General features: G+C 42.1%; 2 protein-coding genes across 38 annotated transcripts in view; both read left to right on the plus strand.

Moving 5' to 3' along the window:
- Window positions 1-1533: 1533 nt before the first annotated feature.
- Window positions 1534-16598, plus strand: FYTTD1 (forty-two-three domain containing 1). The gene is made up of 9 exons (XM_040567830.1): window positions 1534-1713; window positions 4706-4837; window positions 7845-7990; window positions 9099-9211; window positions 10755-10851; window positions 11723-11784; window positions 12403-12477; window positions 13283-13409; window positions 14534-16598. The coding sequence occupies exons 1-9, from the start codon at window positions 1611-1613 to the stop codon at window positions 14627-14629; spliced, it is 951 nt and encodes a 316-aa protein (XP_040423764.1). The 5' UTR covers window positions 1534-1610; the 3' UTR covers window positions 14630-16598.
- A 650-nt stretch (window positions 16599-17248) lies between these two features.
- LRCH3 (leucine rich repeats and calponin homology domain containing 3) overlaps window positions 17249-20626 on the plus strand; it is a 61571-nt gene continuing 58193 nt past the window's right edge. For 33 of the 37 annotated variants that reach the window (XM_040567788.1, XM_040567794.1, XM_040567797.1 and 30 more), the window contains exon 1: window positions 17254-17563. In XM_040567788.1, coding sequence (XP_040423722.1) covers window positions 17269-17563 — 295 coding nt within the window. In that variant the 5' untranslated portion in view covers window positions 17254-17268. Of the gene's footprint in view, window positions 17564-20626 lie in introns of all 37 variants that reach the window. The other 4 variants (XM_040567791.1, XM_040567789.1, XM_040567787.1 and 1 more) reach the window with 4 other exon arrangements.

Here is a 20626-nt window from a genome sequence, read left to right on the forward strand (position 1 = left end):
GAAAATCTCTCACTAGCTGAAGATTTCCGATGATGTTAACTGAGCCATTCTCTTCCAGCCAGTAATTCAGCAAGAGGAACATCCAGAAGCATGTTATTGGCCTTATTTTGAAAGGAAAGACATGCATAAAGAGCATAAAAGCATGGAAAAGGCCTTGTCAACAGTTTGTGGTACAGTACAGATCCTCAATTCTTTTCTGTCATTCTTGCTCTTCATGATTTATACTCCTAGAAAGATCTCATTCTGCTCTTAAGGGGCAAAGGACTGCCTAGTGTTTAGATTAAGGTACCTCTGGCATGGAAGGATAAAACTGTGCCAGCGATTACATACACGAGGATTTAGTTGTGCGCTGGGTACTTTGGATATTGCATTTGGCAGAGAGGTATTTGCTAGGGAAAATTTGTTGTAGCAAACGAGCATATGTTGTATGCAGGCAGTTAATGAAATGTGGGAGTATTCACACTGTAAGGGGAAGGTTGTGTCTGTGGAAATATTTATTCCTGCCCAAGGGTGTTTGCAATATAGTGCCTGGAGTCTGCATGCAGTCAGTCAAACCCTAAAACAAGTTATCCTCTGGTCACATTGCAAAGCCTGCTGCAGGTCAAGGGCATGGGGCAATCAAATTTTGAATGGCAGCTTCAACACAAATCCCAGAGAAAATGCAGGGAGATGTGGACAATAACACAAGATGCCCATTGTGAACAGGGGAAACTGATACGGATTTTTCCTTTCAGCATTTATCAACTGTTTTCTGAAGGAAGTCCAGCCTATATGACCATGTTGTCTGCCCATCTGTTCCTTCCTTTAGTATCTCTAGAACTCACTGACCAATTTCAACCAACAATAAGCAAGATGATGTAGAGATTTCAACGATAATTACAATCCCTAAAGTTCGATGAAGAGAGTGCCAGATGAAGGAAAAAAATTTCCTTCACTGAGTTGGGTTGCCCAGGGAAGTGGTGAGTCAGGTGTTTAAGGAAAGGTTAGGTGCTTAGGGACATGGTTTAGTGGGTAACATTGGCAGTAGGGTGATGGTTGCACCAGATGATCTTGGAGGTCTTTTCCAACCTTAATGATTCTATGAAAAAGAGGTAGCCAGCCCTGTTACACCTCATTTAGCAGCAGTCAGCTGGCCACTAGGTATGCATGTACTGTTGACCCATCAACAATACACACACCTCCACAGAACGGAAATATACGGAAAAAAATGCTTTGCTAGATTCCTTATTGAAGAAAAACAAATTCTTCCTATTAATCATCCTGAACTTCAGAATTGTGACTGACAAAAAGCTGCAGAAAGTGACTTTGACAAGAATCCAAAGAAAACAAAACATCAGTCGCCATACTCTTTTATTTCTAAATGACAATTCCAATCCCAACGTGCTACTTTGGGCTCGGACCCCTGTTCCTTGCCTCACAGCCACCCGCAGCCCTGACACCAGGCCCGCGGCCTGAGGGGCTCTCCCTGCGCACGCGCCGCCGGCCATTTTGGGGAAGGGGGGGGGCGCTGGCCGAGGGGAGGGCTGCTGCGCGTGCGCAGTGCGCATGCGCGAGGCCCGCCCGCCGTCGGTTCGGGCCGGCTGAGGGGAGGCGGCGGAGCGAGGGCGGCCATGAGCGGGTTCGGGGCTGCGGCGCCGCTTTCGGCCTCCTCGGCCGCTGCGGGGGCCCGGAGCGGGAGCAGCGACAGCCTGGAGAAGATTGACATGTCCCTGGGTGAGCTGGGGGGGCGTAGGGTTGAGCCAAAGGGGGTGCGGAGCGAGCCAACGGCTGGGGGGCGGGGGGGGGGTGCCGTTATCGGTTGGGGACGAGCCCGGAGGCCTGAGGTGGGTCCCCGGGGTGGTAGGGGGGTGTCCGGGGCACGGCAGAGACCTGCTTCCCTTCTTCTGTCCTACCTCCCTTCTCCTGCCCTCCAAGCCTGTCAGGAAGGTGCAGGGCCGCTTCAGGCCTGCGGGCCTGGCTGCCCCTCAGGCGGGGCCCGCAACCTGGCACCCCTCATCATTATATATTTCCAAACTAATTCTGCTCTGATCCTCGGCGCTGAGCCTGCTTGGTAGTTGGCGGAACGTTTGGTGGATGCCTGGAGTACGTCTTCCAGTCAGGGTTTGTTCAGAAAAACCCCAGCAGCAAAAACCTGGTGTTGTGGCTCCGAGACTGCTCTGTTTTGCTGCGAAAGCATGGTGGATTGGTACCGCCAGGAGGTTCTCTTCAAACAGTGAAATCATGGCTTGAATTGGAAGGCTACGGTAGACTTGGCTTTTGTGGATCACCTTAAAATAAGAGGATATGTACATTTTTTCCCTTTGTAGAAGATCCAGTGGAGTTCTTTGTTCTGGTGATGACATGTAAAATGATGTTTAGAGTGTTTCTGAATGTCAAGTCCCATTACAGCATTCCAATAAATCTATTTTTATTTATAGACTAGCATACTGAGTCTTTGTTTCCAAGGTTACTAAGAATAAGGTCATTGATTCTCAGCAACTAGCTTATTTTCATAAAGTTGAATATTTTCTTATTTGGCCAAATTAACTTCTGAATTTGCCACTGCTACATATTCTGGGCATTGCCCAATAACAGATGGTGAAGAACTGTTGTGGTGTCATGGTGGCGTTTTGGTTAAGAATCTGTAGAGGGTGGGTGTGTCCCTTAGCTTGTTTAATTGCAGGGGAAACTTGCATGAGAACAGTTTCGTCCCCACCTACTGTCCCTAAGTCATAGTTTTATGGCCTGCTGTAAACGAAGATAAGGTTCAGTCCCACATCTGTCATTGTATCAAAAAATTGTCATGATGCTAAACTAGGAAATCTTAGGATCTAGATCTTAGTGTTGAGTATTTTGACGTACTAATAAGGATTAAACCTATTTTTATTGCTAGAGTATGTAACTCATCTGAGGCTAAGCATTCAGTTTGATAATATTCCTAAATTATTCTGCTGTTCCAGGTGTAATTTTAATCTCTGATCGCAGACAAGGTAGGAGAACACACTCCTTAGTTAAGACCTGAAGCATAATGGTAAATTATAAAGATAACCTTCGTTTCCCCAAATAAGAGAATTGCTGAAACTTTAGTCCTTTTGTTTCAAAAACTTGCAAGCCTGTGTGCATCAACAGCTGTCTGTTTTGCCAAAATGGGATCTGAGATGGAGCAGATGAACTGTGAAACAAGGGTCAATGTTCTCTGAACCTGGTAGTTTGCATCACAGGGACATTGGGGTGGAGGTACCCCTTATGCAGAAGTACACAGAGTCATAGAATCATTCAGGTTGGAAAAGACCTCTAAGATCATCTAGTCCAACCTTTAACCTCGCACTGACAAGTCCAGCACTAAACCATGCTACTAACTTCTACGTCTTTCTTGAAGAGCTCCAGGGTCAGCTCTTCAAGACCCTGTAGATCCAAGGTTGGGGGTTTATCTTTTGCTCAGCACCAGTTTATTGCTGGTACTAAGCTTGAGCAATGCTTCCAGTTGAGTACTGCATTTGTCAGCGATATTTTGAGCTATTTTTGAGCTGGATACCATTTTGAAGTGGCTCTGGTTTCCGTTGTCATACAGAAAGGTTTGTTCAGGAATCTCTTCTCTAGGGACGAGCTCTTTGGTAAAGAAGTTTCTATAGCAATCGAAACCCGAGTGACCTGTATCAGCAGTCCTTTACCTAATGGATTTTTTTTTCCAAATACTCATTCATTTTTGCAGCAAAGTAGGCTGATTTTCTCTTTACTTCAGTAGGATACAAAGCATTTGCTAACAAAATTTTGTGATTTTTTTCTATTGGCTGTTTTCTCTTTTCTACCCCATCTAAGTCCATTTGAACTTGGTTAAATACAGCAACCCTGCTCCCTTCTCTACCTGGCTCAGAAAGGGATGTCCATGTTTGTGGTAGCTCTCTGGAATATGATGTTTGTGTCAGTTGTGCTCCCACGATTGAGATGCAATAAAGTACAATTCGACATCTTCTTTTATGGTGTTTTTGTAGACAAGCGAACAGTCAAGTGAAGGCATACCGCAGCTGTTACTTTACACGTATCTCCTGAGTCAGCTCCCTGATCAGTGGATGAAATCAAGCTGGTGTGGCATGGTTTGCTATTGACAAACCTGTTTGCTTTTCATGAATTTATCAGTTTATAATCTTAGACATATTCTTAAACCCAGTAATAATTTGTTCAACATTGTTCCCTACGACAATAGATAAGATGATTGCTTAGGATTGCAGGTACTTGGGGAGAGAAGTCTTGCTTGCTTTTTCCTGTCGTCTGAACCTCAGTGAACTTATAAAGATAACTGATAGCCTGAGTTCCTCTGTCTGATTTCATTGAGTAACATAGGATGAAAGAGTTAAGGCTTGAACTAACATTTTTTCTGTAGCCTGGAAGGTGTGAGAGTGAGATGGGATTACCTTTTCTTCAATGGTCTACAAAAACTAACAGATTGTTTGTTTTTTAAATGTAATGATCTTTCAAGTGTCTTGGATGTTCTGAATGTGTGCAACAGCTCCTTTTTTCTAGGACATTATATTATCAAATAAGGACTGTAAGACTAATCAGGACTGGATGCTTTATGGAGATATTACTGGGACCTCAACTTGTCTGTGCTGGTTTCTCAAGATTAACTGGTCTGTTTCACGTAACTCTAAGCAGCTGTGGTTTCTTTTCTTTAGAACTAAAATATGTCTGCAATATGTCAAATCTTTTTTTTTTTTCCTTCTTACAGATGATATAATTAAGCTGAACAAGAAAGAAGAGAGAAAGCAATATTCCCCCAAAATGAAAAGAGGGCTTCATCAGAATCGAACTCGGCAGTTCAGGACACCAGGCTCCAAGTGGGGAATCCAACAACAGAAGGGTGGGTATATCAAATACGATGTGGACTGTGAAATTTTTTTGAGTTGAAATGTAAGCTCCTGAAAATGTACGGATTGACGCAGTCAATTTGGGTGTTTTTCAAATAGAGTTATACAGTTTTGATTGTAATACAGCTTTTTGTGATGTGTTTACGTTTGTGTTTTTTTTCCTGCTTCAGTATGAGAACAACATTGAGATGTCTGGCCAACAGGCAGCTTAGGTACTTCGTGGACTCTCTTGATGCAAGGAAGGATTGCCTTTCTTTCTGATTTTTTTTCCATTTTCTTTCAGTATTGGAAATTGTGTTAGTACTTGGTCCCTCAGAGATGGATGGAGAGTGTTCATGCCAAAACTCGTATATTAGGAAATGTGCAGGCCTTGCCAAACTTTGGAGCTTTGTGAAAAAGAGCCAATAGATTTATATATGCTAGGTAGAGTTCTCCTAGCAGGCTTCCCAAAAATAGCTGTTACTGCAGTCTGTAGCGCTGCCTCTGGGACATACAGATGGATAGTGCAGGGTGTCTGAGTTGGCTTTTCTTGTTAAGACTTTGGGTTGCAAAGGAAGTACCACGTCAGCCTTCTTAAGTGTGTGCTTTTACAGTGGAGTACAGCAGTTGGGGAAAAAAATCACGTAGGCAGGGAGTGAAGAGGGGAAAAGTACACAGTAACACCTTTACTGCAGATTTCCTGAGTAGCTGTCAGATTTTTCAATAAGTAGGAGTCATTTTTAGATGATTCCCAGGTATTAGTCTGGTACAAGAAGAGCACCTGCTAGAAATAAAAACTGTTTTTGCTTACGTTTAATTTTGAAAAGTACCATTTTAGCACCGGTTGATACTGTCCATACAGAACGTTTACCACCTCAGCTAACTAAATGTTTAGTATACACAATTTCTTGTTAAGTAGCATTCGTTTAAAACAAATGCACATCTGTCTGGTGTATTCACAGTAATCCCCATGTTTTCTTTGTCACTGCTTAATATTTGTTGTAGCAGTGGTTTTTGTGTTCTTAGACCCAAATGTCTTTTGGAGATCGATGAAATGTCATGTAACTCAGAGTTGTTTTGCTTTTTAGACAGGCCAACGTAACAGTGTTAATTAATTTGTGCATCTTTGGTAAATTGTTGACAGTACAGGAGAATGTTTTATGTCAGTCAGCTAAGTGTAAGACTATTTGTGGAGGTGAGAGTAAGTGAATTTAAGTGGTAGATTGTCAAGTGTAGGCTTCTATTTACAACCACAGTTCTCCAATGCAGCTGTTTGTGACCTGAAGGGCACAAAAGAAGCAAGTATTACAATTTAGAATTTTAGGAAGAACTTGAGCTTCAAATACAAAATCTGTAATACAACTGTCTTGGCAGTTACTTTGAACTCTTGGAACTTTCCTCCCTTGTCTGCCCTTGTTCTAGGGGAAAAAAGGCAAACTTTTTTTTCCCAGAATTGCTAGCTTCATGATTTGTTGAAACACTGTGAATAGCTTTAACTGCTCCATTCTAGACGGGTCCATACATTTCCTTCCATACGTTTCCTCCCATTGAAGCACCCCTCATCTGTATTGTTTTTGAGCATAAGGTATCATTAAATAGTTCTTCTGAGGATTTTAGTTATTACTTACTTACGACCAGTAGATTTACTGCTACTCCATGGCCATTGAAGTTATTCTGATAAGTGGCAAATCCTCTCTTGTGTGTGGACAGCTACAGAAACCACAAATGATGAGCATTCAATTCCCTCTGGTTTTAGAAGTTGCTGCCAAACTCTCTGAAAGGAAGCAAGGAACTCGAGCTGGGACTTTCTCAGCTTTTGTGGGGAGAAGCAGAGAGATCATTGTCCATTTGAATAAAAGTTGTCCTTGGTGATACACAGAATGCAACCCCACAAAACCCTGGGCAGCCTGAGCTGACTTTGAAGTTGTCATTTCATTGAGCAGAGCTTGGTCCAGAGAGCTTGTGAGGTCCCTTCCAGCCTAAATAACTCTGTTTTTCAGCTTTTCTTTTAACGGGGAAGAGCATTTGTTAACTGTCTACACAGTGTGGTTACATAGCAGTTTCTCAACAGCAGATTAATCCAAGCTAGGTTCTGATCCACGGCTTGCCTCATGATCGGGTCTCATGAGGAAGCACAGATCTGTCATCAGTGCTACGAAGTCACATATGTCAGGACTTAGATGTGTCTGTTTCTGCAGAGCTGACTTCTCAGTCTTAAATTTATCTTGCAGTCTGAGGTTCTAGAGGGGATGCTAACTTGGGGATAAAACCGAAGCATGGTATGTTTATGTAACGTGAAGCTAAATGGCTCCAGACAGGGTTAACCAAACCCTTGTAACCGGAGACTTGAGATGTTTATACTACAGACCTCAGACTTGCAAGCCTTTTATATCCAAAGACAGCTGTCATTTCTCAGTCTTGTGTAGACTGCCATGCAGGCTTCTAATTTGAAAACACTTTAAATGTGATCTAATTCATATACTGTTTAATATGGTTTTGTGGGCCACTTGCTATATTCTTTTTTTTCTTAAGTTATGTCTTGGGAACCACTGATGTACATAATAAGCTTTGAAGTTGCTTTTTTTCTCTTTTTTTTTTCTTTATTAAGTTGGTAATTTGAAGTCTGCTGAATTGCTGGGGACCTGAATTATTTGGTTTGATTTTGTGTTACTCAGTACTTGATGAAGGTCCATTTTGGTGTATTTGGTAGTTTCCTATGCCAGAAGGACTCTTAAGTTGTCCCTGCAGACATGTCAAATAACAAGTTTTCAACATTAATTAATTCAGTGAAGGAAAGCAAAATTGTGATCTGTATGAGAAGGTGATTATTGTTGTGCTAGCTGTAGAGCCAGACTTAATAAAATAACTGAATGACCAAACTGTCTTCAAGCGTAGTGATATTTTCTACTCTAAGGCTAGAAGTGTGCAGCCAAATAAGCTGCGTTGCTTGCATAGCATTTTAACACAATAAACTTTGTATTTCAGTAAGAATTGTTGAACTGTTCAAATTTTTTTTTGCAGGTTACGGTAAAAATCGTTTGGGACACAGAAAGAAGATAGCAGGGAAGAAGCGTTCTTACGGAGTTAAAACAGGCTTGGCAGCCAAGAAAGCAATGGGTTCACGCAAAGGAATTAGTCCTCTGAACAGACAGCCGCTTAGTGAGAAGGTAATTAATGCAATTCCAGTGGTTCATGTAATTGTCTGCATTAGGTGTAACCCTGACTTTGCTAAAACAACCCATTAGAAATGGAACACAGTGGCTTCAGACTACTGCTACTGAAATATATTCCAGTGTGCTGGTTCTATAGCATGCAGACACCTGGTACAACCTTCTGTGAAATTGCGGGTGTGTTGGCTGAGTGGTTTTTTGTTTTGAGAGGGATGGATAGTGACTAGGTTTGAAAGGTTTTGAACAAGCAAAAGCCCTGCAAAGTGAAAAAAAAAAAAAAAAAAGCAAAAGCCATGCAAAGCAAAGCAAGCCATGAAGATTGAAGCGCAGAAGTATGTTCTGTGAGAGTGTGTGAGTATTTATGGTATTTTTACAAGAAAAGCTCACTTATTAGGATTTCTTGTCATCTGTGTTGCTTTGCTACAAACCAGTGATTCAACACACGTGCAGGTGTTAAACATGGGCCTATTACAAAAAAGAAGTTTTGCAAATACCTCTGTCAGTAGCCTCCCTCTTCTGCATTCCTCCAGTGCATTCCTGCCTGCTCCAGCTAGTCTGGTATTGTAGAACAGGGATTGCTTTTGGATTTGTGAAGAAGAGCAATTTTAAAGGTGTGTGGAGGAGGCATTGTCAGTTATATATAGGGAGGTGAAATAATCAAAAAGTAACTGCTAAGCTATGCTTTTTTTGGCCTGGTAATGAGGGGAACATATGATTCATAACAGTATAGATGGTATTTCTCAAATTACAGTGAACTGTGAAAGATGGGCAAAGCGAAATGTGTTCTGTAAGAAGCTTGTAAACAAAAATTGAAGGAAAAATCTCAGTTTCCAGGAGAACCTGACAAAGCTTGAAACTGCAGAAGCGCATACAGTTACAATACACAGGAGAGAAATATAGATGTTTTTAAATGGCAATTCTAATATATACCTGTTTCAGTTTAACAACTGACTCATGAAATACTCTCCTTTTTAGAGATAGGAAAGGACTCAGTAATAAGTGTACGTTCAGGTTATAGCTATGTTGTTCCTAATTCAATTTAGCGTGTGTTTTTATGTATATATTATACATATATATTGCATTTATTTATTTTCTTATTTTTAAGAACACACAGCGGAATTATCCAGTTTTGAAAAAGAAAACAAATTTGCAGAGACAATCTGATATGCAGAGAAAACAAATTCCAGTCCTCAGGAGGCCTGCTCCACTAAACAGAAGGTAAAATGCCATGTCTGCTTTCTGAGCTCTTCTTGATAACTTTCCATGATGAGTCTTGTTTCTGACAGAACTGTGTCCGAGGGAAAATGGTAGGTACTGGCAGTCGTAGTACTATCAAGACTGTCATGTGTATGAAGTTTAGTAGATCTGAAGCTGAACATGATCTCGATACAAAGACAGGAAGTTATCGCTGCGTAGAACACTTGGGAAGTACCTGCATTTGTGAGCATCTGGTATTCTGCCTTCATTTAAATCGTAGGCAACCTACATGAAAATGGCCAACATGGATTTCCATAGCTTCAAAGTGACAACCGTGGTTTAGTGAATTTTCTAAATAAAATGTCTTTGTGGAAGCTGGTGCCATCTTCAGTTTCTTGGAAGGTATTGCATATTTTATTTGTGCCACAATTGATCTGTATCAGTTACAAACTGCAGCTGAACTCGTCTTTGTGATGGAAATTTTCACTGTGTGGCTCGTATGGAAACTGTAAACACAGCTTGTTTACAGTTACCAATACTGCTCTTTTTTATCTAATATAAAGTCCTGGAGGATATTAAAGTGAAAAAGCAGAATTATTAACCTGTGACATAGGAGTCCTAATGCCAGGTGCTGCACTTGGGTCATAACAGCCCCGTGCAGCAGTATAGACTTTGAAGAGAGTGGCTGGAAAGTTGCCTGGCAAAGAAGGACCTGGGGGTGCTGGCCAACAGCCAGCTGAATATGAGCTGGCAACATGTCCAGGTGATCAAAAGGCCAGTGGCGTCCTGGCCTGCACCAGAAATAGTGTGGCTAGCAGGACTATAGAAGTGATTGTCCCTCTGTACCCAACACCACACTTCAAGTACTGAGTTTGGTTTTGGGCCCATCACTACAAGAAAAGCATTGAGTTGCTCAGGTGTGTGCAGAGAAGAGCAACAAAGCTGGTGAAGGGGTGAGAAAACAAGACGTGAGGAGCGGCTGAGGGAACCTGGGCTGTTTAGGGTGGAGAAAAGGAGGCTGAGGGGAGATGTCATCGCTCTCTATAACTACCTGAAAGGAGGTTGAAGCAAGGAGGGTGTCAGTCTCTTTTCTCAAGTGATAGGACATGAGGTGACAGGAGCAAGTTCTGCCAGCGGAAGTTTAGACTGGCTGTCAGGAAGTGTTTCTTCACAGGAAGGGTGGTAAGGTATTGAAACAGGCTGCTCAGGGAGGTGGTGGAGTCACCATCCCTGGAAGTGTTTAAGAGGTGTGTGGATGTGGCGCTTAGGGAAATGGTTCACCAGTGGACGTATAGTGGTAGGTGGATAGTTGGACTTGATGATCTTAGAGGTCTCTTCAAACCTAAACGATTCTATGGATCTATAATCTCTAGTCCTAAAAATGTCTCCATTTTAAAATGTTTTTTTCCTAGTTGGTAAGCTTATTGCAACTGAAATTTTATGCCTCAAAGAGGCAGCTTTGCAGATGTCCTTAGTGATGCGTTGGGCAGTTTCCTGACCTTCGTAGTGGTCTCTCTTAAATGTTATCTATGGAGCCTTTGACTATATTTTCTAAATATTATAGGAATAACACGCAGTCCGCTTTTGCCAGAATTGGAAACAAACTAAATCAACAGAAAGACACTCGTCAAGCAACTTTCTTGTTTCGAAGAGGCTTGAAGGTAATAAACATTGCTGAAAACAAAGTTGTGCCACAGATTTTGAGCTAACCCATAACATTAAAATTAATTAATCACCTTTGATCATCAGATCTAAGTAGAAACTTCAAGTAGACTGGAAAATAGGCACATGTTCTTCTGGAGACATGTACTTGTTCCCTTCGGTTATTGTAACCTATTAGGTCTTGCTTCCTATTCCAGCATAGCTCGACTGTTCTGAAGGGCATGGAACTTGGCTGAGTATTTGAGGATAGCTTTAAGCTATTACTTCTTCCTCTCAAAAGTAAATGTTAGAAAGCAATGCACAGCTTTCAACAGCTGCCTTCAGGTAAATGATAGAGCAATAACGTGTTTCAGAATCTGAATATGTCCATCTTATTTGTATTCAAAGAGGGTTTTTTAGTTATTTTGAGTAAGATTTAAAAAAAAAAAAAGGGATATGCAGTGAATGGTGTTCTCAGGTTTCATTCATGCCTTTATTCTACATCTGCTGTTATTTTAACTCTAGGTAGTTACTGTTTTCCATCCACAGGAATTGCAGAACTACAGCCGTGGCTTTTCTTGCTGGCCTGGTAACGCTTTGGTGCATCTTGATAATGTTTGCTGAAGTTCTCCAAGATGTTTTCATCTCTTTATTGGTTAAGTTACTTTATTGACGATGCTTAAAACATTTTAGGTTCTTAGAGTAATTTTCTTCCAATGCCTTACAAAGTTAATAGGATAGTTATTTCATGTCCCTCTGAAAGTACAGCCCAGTTTGTGCACAGTGTGTAAACAGCTTTAAACTTCTATTTTTGAACTGCTGTATTTCCAGCTTCTACAATGGGAGTTGAAGCAGTGTGCAAATCCAGTGTCTGTATTGATGTGCTTTCAGGTGCAGGCCCAAGTGCAGACAACAGAAGATCTTGATAACCAGACAGTAAAGAGAACTCGTCAGTAAGTATTTCACTTGGAAAACTTGAGTGTAGTTACTTGTTTGTACTGCTGTTCCCCTTTTAATTCTGGCTTCTGCTCCTAGCTGTGGTAATAGGATGCTTTTTTTCGTTCCCCTATAGATATCTCAACTGAGTGACAGCGATCCTCCCCCTATTTTTCTCAGTTGTTTTCTAAATTATTTCTCAATTTAACTAGGAGGAGTTTATTTGCAATAAGACACTTGCAGGAAGGAGGGGGTAGGTGGTAACTTCAGAGGAACAGACTAGTCTCATGAATACTGCACAGATGAGAAGAAAAACTCAAATGTCAGTGGTCTCCTAAGCTCTTGATGCAATTTCCATTTTATTCGATACAAATATAGAGCCTGTGAAGGAGTTTGGAAATATGCAAGGCAGGCCACAAGATGGACACCCTCCACCCTCACCCTTCGTATTCATCTTGTATCATGTTGTTGGTAACAAAGCAGGCTGAGTAAATTTGGCTGCATGTGATCTTTGTATTGGCCTATATTCTGAAAACTTGCACGTTCCTTATTAGCCTGAGTTCTGGACACACATTTGAAGATGTTCTGACTGAAATTTCAGCAATATTTTTGTGATTTCTGTGTTTTCAAACTAGATGGCGAACTTCTACCACAAGTGGAGGGATTCTGACTGTGTCCATCGACAACCCAGGAGCAATCCTATCCCCACTGTGAGTTTGAGAAATAGTTCTGAAATGTTAACGTAAATGAAGTCGCTGTTCCTGAGCCATTTAGCAAGTTCCTTTTGGATAGTCTTTCATGTGACTTCACGTGACAGCTTCTTCTGAAGACTTCTAAATCTGTCCCGTTTATGAGTATTTCTGAGCTGTGTTAGTAATACCACAGCTGAGTTTAACGAGACATCTTCTGATCAGGAGCTTGATCTGCTGGGTAGAGTCGAAGAGTGGTGGGCTGGTAGATCACCTTGTCTGCCCGTTCCAATTCAGGCTGTATTACAGCTGTTTTCCTTCCTGATCTGAATAAAAATGAATTTAGCATCTAGTTGATGAGTGATGGTAATAGTTTCTGCCTGATCAGTAATGACGCTGCTGGAACTGTGCTTAAAGAAAGCATTGCTGTATTTGTCTTCATGAAATTGAAGGCAATGTTGATTCATGAGGTGTTTTATTTTAAAAATCTGTTGAGTAGCTTTTTCCATTATTAACATTTTATCTGCAGGGAAAACTATACCAGTTTTTATTTTATGTATTTACAAGAATAATTAACCGTGAATAATGGGTTTGTCAGTAAAAAATAAAATTGCTTCCTTTTGGGACACTTGCTGTCTAATAACAGTAACAAATCCTACACTTTTATAGTTCTGCTTCACTTTAACCTCCTTGAATTTGAGCCCTCCAGCTAGTCAGCTGGCCTAATCAAATGGCATGATGAAAAATTCATATTTCTATCAGCAGTAAGGCTTCGTTGCATAAAACATGTATTCACGGTGTCCTGTCTAATGTTCTTCTTTCACAGTTCCCAGAAATTGCGATTAACTCGCACTCCTGTGCCCCCATTTCTGATGAAAAGGGACCAGTCTGAAGAGAAGAAGATTCCCAAAGGGGTTCCATTGCAGTTTGATATTAATAGTGTTGGAAAACAGGTAAATGTAGTTTCATTCTTTGACTGTGGAAGTAGTTTTAAGACAGATAAAATCTGGTGAGCCGGGCACTTTTCTCCTAGATTCGCTAGTGAAAAAAGGGGGAACTGGCGACGACTTCATTTCCACTTCTAGTTCTTCCACTAACTTGCTGTGTAACTTCAAGCAAGTACCTGAACTCACTGTTCCTGTTCCGCTAGTTTACATCTTGAATACCCACGTGCTTTAAATAGGATTTAAAATGCTGAATGTTTCTAAAAGCTTTCTGGTGTTCCTGCTGTGCTTGAATCAGCAAGTGTGCGTAATTCAGGAACAAGCGTCATTTGGTGGTGTAACCTGATTTTATAGGGCAACCTTTGCTATGCATCTAGCATTTAAAAAAAAAAAAAAAAAAAAGGTGGGGTGAGAAAATCAGATGTGATCAGTGTGATGACACAACCACTTGAATGATTAATATTTTTCCAAAGTTTAATGAAGATGAGTGATCGGATGCAGAAATCTTAGTGCTGTCATTGATGAAATTCTTACAGGCTGACAGATGCCGGAGAATTTGACCACAAGATGAGGCTGTTCTTATAATCAGCTCCTTGCTGCCATCTGCAGAAAACTGTATAGGGTCAGGGCATTGGTCTGGATTTGTTCCTTTAATGAACAAGCAGTATGTCAAAAATAGTCTACTATAATATTGGAAAAAATATTTGAACTTTTGGACTAGAATCCAGTATGCAGCCTCAACTGGATGAACTGGAAAACAAACTGCATTATAGTGGTTAAACAGCTGTAGTTGTTGAAGTTGCATAGAATCTCTGTGGGGAAATACGTGTAGTAAAAGTTCCCTTTTCAGTCTGTCTGTCCTTAGTTTAACTTTTTTACAGTTTTCTGAGTAGGCTGTCAGTCTTGACATTGTGTACCATGTATTCTTAATAAATTCGAAGAAGTAGCAGCTCTTGATTTTTTTAAATGGTGCAGGAAAGGGCTAAACCAAAACAGACCTTTTTTTGTTTTAGGAATTTGAGTTAGGAGGTCAAGTGACGAAACCAAAGGAGGAAAAAAATATTCTTGTATTTATTACTTTGACTAAATTAACCTAACGTCTTTTAAGTTTATGAAATTATTTTATTTTTCAGACAGGAATGACACTGAACGAACGTTTTGGGATCCTGAAGGAGCAAAGAACAGCGCTGTCTCAGAACAAAGGAAGCCGTTTTGTAACCGTGGGCTAACCTGTCGAATGGACTTGAGCGCTGATCCCACCTACTTAAGAAAGTGAGATGAAAGTGGGCAGAAGAATATGGCGTACGTCCCTGAAATTCTCCAGACTTCTTGCTAAGATGGTGGCACTGTCTTTATTACTTTTACTTTGAGCAGTAAAAGACATTTTGCCCTGAGAGGGGGAAAACTGGGAAACTAATCTACTGGAGTAGCACCATCACCTGGTTGGAAAAGATTCTGTTGCCCAGCTGTTAACAAACACCGATTTTGGTTCATCTTGCAACCAATATTTAAACATGAAGTTAAAAGGTTTTTCTTTCTGTTTAGAAGTACTCGGTATCTGTTCTTTGACCCCCTGCTATAGTAAAGATTGTGTCAGTGTATCATTACAAATCCCACTTTAGGATGTTAGGGACTGCCTATGAACTTTCCTCTGGACTGCAGTTTGGCACAGAGCCTCAGTCCGTGAATACTTTAGTAGTGATGTAGCAGCATTTTTCATGGGAGCATTGGTTGTACTTCTTTGTGCTTTTGAAGTTCTTTTTTTTTCCTTTCTTGAAGACTAAATGTTTTGCATTCTCTATTTCACAAATAAAGCTGTTAGCTGAGACCCATAATATGTAATTGGGATGGAGACTATTCTACTCTTATCCTTAAAAGTGGTCCAGACAATATTGGAGGAGTACTGCACAGGCAGTATGAGAGTAACTTATATTACAAATATCTCAAGTTCATTAGCATCCTCTGCAAATGGAGTTTATACACCTCCTATTTTTCTTAAACTTTTGCTTACTATTTCTTTTTGTAAGTTTTTTTTTTTTCAAACTTAATGCAATAACTTCAAATTTTTGGATAACTTCATAGGAATAAATGTAACAGTTCACAAGAAAGTCAGTGGCATGATAGAGTTCCTTACATTCCCAGACACAGGATTTTCATCTTGCAAACCTTGACCCAGAGGGTTTTCTGTGGCTCATACAAATGGCCAGAGGCATGCAATCTGACGGCACTTGCTTGTATATACCAAAGAGAGGTAAAATGTGAAGTTGATCAAACTTTGTCAGGTGTCTTGAAATTGGCTGAAACTGGGGAATGTCACTGGAAGAAAGCCCTCAGTCTACCAGCGTGTGTAAGGCATTGAGCAGGAGCAGGTAGTCACTTGCTGCAGGCATAGCTTTGTGTATCCGAATCTGCAGGATGGTAAGGACTGGGGCATCCTCAATATTAATTTATGATTCCTAAAAGTGAGGCACCTGTTCAGGAATAACATACAGTTAAAACTGCTTCCAGCCCAGGAACTGATGAGTTTAACCCTGTTCTGTAGCAATGGAGTTTAGGTACAGCCACGTAAAAGACTGGCTGGTTGCTGCATCCACAAATGTTCATGGTGTTTGAAGTGGTTTTACTTCGTTTTATTTTTCTTGAAGAGTTTACATTGGACTTCTTACAGAACCGGTTTCCTTGCATTTTTATCTCAAATTTCAAGTTAACTAGCGTTTACTGGGGACTTCAATGTTTGAAGAGCATTGACTGTAGAAGGGCTTTCATTCATACAGCAATTTTAAAGTCCGAATGCATCCTTGATGCTATATAGAACTTAAACCCTTGTTTTTAATGTTGACAAATATACCTTAGCAGAAATGAACTAAGCATAACAGTGTTAAGGTGTTTTTTCTTAATTACTAGTAGGCTTTTTTTGAAAAATAAGATGTCCCACTGTTAGAATTTGAGTAGATAATGTGGTGTCAGTCATTCTGTTTCAGTGTATACATTTTCCATGTGCCAGGATGCAACAAAAAAAAACTCTTTTGCATCAACATAGATGCAAAACATTGATGCAATGCATCAAAAAAAAAATGCTAGTTTGTATTTAATGAGAAGATGCTTTACACTGTACCTTTTGGTATTTTTTGGAGAAGTTATTACATTTGATCTATTCTGAAGCTGTTAATTTTTTTTAAAATAAAAAGTTACAGGTTTCGTGCTGTCTTGTCCCTGTTATAACCACTTGGGCAGTAATATGTTGGTTATATGCGTTTTCTGATATATCTTAGGGGGTTGTTAATGATTAAATCATTATTAAATGTTCCGAAGAATGTAACAAAAAATAGTCTAATTTGAAGAGGGCTTGCATTTGTTGCCTGTACTGGGAAAAGTAATTACTTTTTGCAGTGGTGCTGTAAAAGTTAATGTATATTTTAGTAGCTCTGTGTGGTGTGACTGTAGTAGCTGATATCATAATCTGACAGCTGATATCACAATCTAATACGGGTTTCTACGTTGCTGTGACACGTCCTGCTGACGAGAACTCTGCAACCTCAACCTCGCGTCACAGGATCAGCGCGAACACCCTGATAAACCTCGGCGGTCGCGGTTTTGAGTAAGTGTGCTTGGCAGAGGGACGCATGTAAGCCGTGGAAGGGGTTCAGGAAGAAAATACTGCCCGTGTGCCTATCTGATGAGGTGCTGGGCACGGTAAATGACCCGGCACCCGCCTTTGTTCACAGGGGTGGCGGTGGCAGGCCGCGCCCCGCCATCGCCCTCACAGGCAGGGAGGGGATGGGGGGCGTGCTGCGCATGCGCACTCCCCGCCGCGCCTGTCATGGCCGGCGCACGGGTCCTGTCTGCCCGGTCGGGGGGCGCTCCGCGCATGCGCAGCGCGGCACGAAGCCGGAGCGGCGGCGGCGGTGGCGACGGGGAAATGGCGGCCGCGGGGCTGGCGGCGCCGGAGGGCGGCTCCGCCGTGATGCCGCTGGGCGCCGCGGTGGCGACGGCGGCGGCGGTCTGTCCTCCTCCGGCGGGCCCCGGCTCGTGGAGCCGTTCCTTGGACCGAGCTCTGGAAGAAGCGGCGGCCAGCGGCACGCTCAGCTTGAGCGGCAGGAAGCTCCGCGACTACCCGCGGGCCAGCGCCGCCAACCACGACCTCAGCGACACCACCCAGGCCGGTGAGGGACGGGAACGGGCACCGGGACCGCAGCCCTGCCCGCGGGGCTGAGGGGGCTGGGGGCTCGGCTCGCTGTGCTGTCGGGGCGCTGCGCGGGGAGCTGCCTCAGGGGGTGCCCGGAGGAGTCGGGATCCCCCCACCCGCTCCCCGTTTTCTTTTCCCTCCTCAGGAGCACGCAGAGAGGGGTTTCCCCGCTCCGGGCCGGCCCGCAGGCCGTTCCCTCTCTCTCCTGGGGCGATGCTCGGCGTGTTTCTGCTCTCGGGCTGCTTCTCCCTCACGCCTTCCCTCCCCGCCCTTCCTCTGCTCCTCGGGGAGAGCCGGGCGGGCTGCCCTCCCTCTCTGCCCCTCCGCAGCCTCCTGGAGGGCTCCTGGGCTGCTTTGCCGTGCCTTGCTTCGTCGTCTCCCACGGGGAGGTGTTCCCCTGCTCGGAGACTGAGTTTTAAAAAGAGTTACGGGGTTTGTCGCAGTGCCTGCTGCTCACTGATGGGGTTTTAGTCGGGCAGGTTCTTGGTCGGGTGTGCGTGTCTGTGAGCATCTCCGAGTGTCTGTGTTTGTGAGTGCGTACACGTCCTCGATATCTTTCCCTATAAACATTTTGCCCTGTTGACAGGGGAAAACCGCTTTGCAAACCGGCAGGTGTGCATAAGCTAAAGGCAACTGTTCCTTGTGCTCTTACACTGTTGTTATCATCGCTTCTGACAGCCATAAGCAAGGTGCTTTCAACAGAATTTTGTCCTCCTTCCCTTATTTCCGGATGGAGAAATACATTAAGGATTTTTAAAACATATTTTACAAGGTAGAGTAAGCAATTAGACTGTGTTTTCTCCTCTGCTCCCTAAATACGTTCCCAGTAGACTCAGAATGTGTATTTATTCTGTGAGCACCCTTGACTGTAAGGAAGAACACGTGTAAACATCTGTGGCATATGTTAACGTGTCTCCGTATTAAATGGAGAGATAAGAAACAACGAGGGTTTGTGTAGGATGTAGTAGTTTTCTTAATGCATTATATACAGAAAACATAGTTTATGTTTATTTTAACTGTCTGGTTGTGTAACTGAGGTTGAAATGCTTTTGGGAGGCATCAGCAGGCCGTTTGGTTTTAGCTTAGTTTACTTACACAGTGACTTAGATTTTCTCATGCTGCGTGTTTATAACTTTGTCAGTTCCATTGCCGTGCTTTTGTTTGAAGATTCTAGCTTAAAAATAAACTCCCAACATGGCTTTTTGAAAGTTACAATGTTTATTAGTGTGTTGATACCCTGCCAGTGAAGTATTTCAAAATGGAGCCTCCTTTAAAGTTGTCCAACTCCGTGCTCTGTCATATAATGTCCTATTTGTGCAAAAATCTCTCACTAATATGAAAAAAATCCGAGACAAATGTGCTTTGTCTTACTTAAACACATCTATAAGCAGAAAATGCTCCCTGTTAGAGTGTAATGTTTTTGTTTGAAGGATTTTCTACAAGTGCAGTTGCACAGTGAGTGCGTAGTGGGCTAATCTGTGGGTAAATGCAACGTACACGTTTGTGAGAGATTTGGGCTTTTTGTTTATAATGCTGTTCATTTACTGTACTCTTAAACAATTTGTGGGAATTCTTGTTTCCACCAAGGTTCCCATCTATTGTGATGACCATTTGCATTGTAGTTGTTCAAGAAGCATTAAATTCTAATAAGCGGTAGTGCATACCATACACTTTTGTGTGTTTATCATCACAATGAACCTTAGAAAAAGCTAGGACTGTTCTGAACTTGTAAGAAGCAAAGCTTATTGAGTGAAGGGGGGAACATTCTCTTTAAAGTCTCGGTTTTGAAGGCTGCTGGGAATAACTCCATCTCGTGCCTTTTTTAGTGTAACGTGTTCTAAGACTAGTAGTGGAGAAAAATCCATGCAAGTGTTTCTGACCCCCAATAGTCAGTTGAGTGCTCAGCTACAAACTTAATGCACTTCTTCGTCCATGCTGATTTCTTTCCCGTGAAGCTTCCAATTATATGGTAGCAGCCACAAATAATAATGTGCAAATGTGTATGAAGTGTTATAAACACTTAAAATAGCCTCCTTGCATGCTGTGCTGCAGAGACTCAAAGCACGTCAGATGGAGCATGCATGTGTGGAGTTTCCCAAAAACCATTGGAATTACTCCCAAACTGTAAAACTGAAGATGAAAGAACGTATATGCAAATCTTACTCCATTTTATGTGCCAGAATAGACACCTCTCTAGTGTGAATCACGTTATACTGGTATAGCTCATTCCAATTCTTCTACTAATAAAAATAATTGCATGTCACTGTTACTGCATCCATCTTAAAGTGGTGGGAGTTAATCACATCCCTCATTAACGTAACTATGCTGCTAGCAAACTGGCAGCTAGCATAGCCTTAAGCCTTAGCAGAATCAGTGGCCTTGCCTGGAAGGTGCTAACATGGATGAACCACCAGAGCAGCTCAGCAGGAGGAACAGGGTGCTAGAGATCAGGTGCTGGATCAAGTTAGCTGGGTGCTCGGTGCAGATTTTAAGGTTGGTGATTAACAAGGGCAGAATCTCTAAATCAGCTTAAAAAAATACATTTTTAAGTATTAAATCAATGTAAAGAGCACATCTCTTTGGATCTTTCGAGGGCTCAGAGCTGACAGTTCTCCTAACCCGAGTGCTCAAGCTCCAGTAGCTGCTTTTTGCATACTCGTTCGTTTCCTAATTCTAGTTATTAACTGGGTAAATATCCAGTAGTTTCACATTAGTGGAAATTGCAGAAGCATTTACTATACCAAATCCCAATTTATGTAATCTTATTTAAGCTTATTTTTCCCCACTTGTACCTGCTTTCAGATAGCTGTGGACTGTGTAGATCATTACGTCCCCTGCCCCATTACAGTCGTCTTGCCTGTTTTGTTCCCACTACGGTGTTTCTATACAGAGATACCATTTTCAGGTGAACTGTAGCCCTCTGATAAAACCTGAGTTGCACGCGGCCCCTCCTTCTCGTCACCTGGCCCCAGTAATATAGTAGTTAATATATTTCTGTTAAGCATCAGTGGGAAAATTAGGTTCCTCATTAATTGTTTGC

This window comes from Cygnus olor, chromosome 9 (genome assembly GCF_009769625.2).
Source record: "Cygnus olor isolate bCygOlo1 chromosome 9, bCygOlo1.pri.v2, whole genome shotgun sequence".
Classification (NCBI taxonomy): Eukaryota; Metazoa; Chordata; class Aves; order Anseriformes; family Anatidae; genus Cygnus; species Cygnus olor.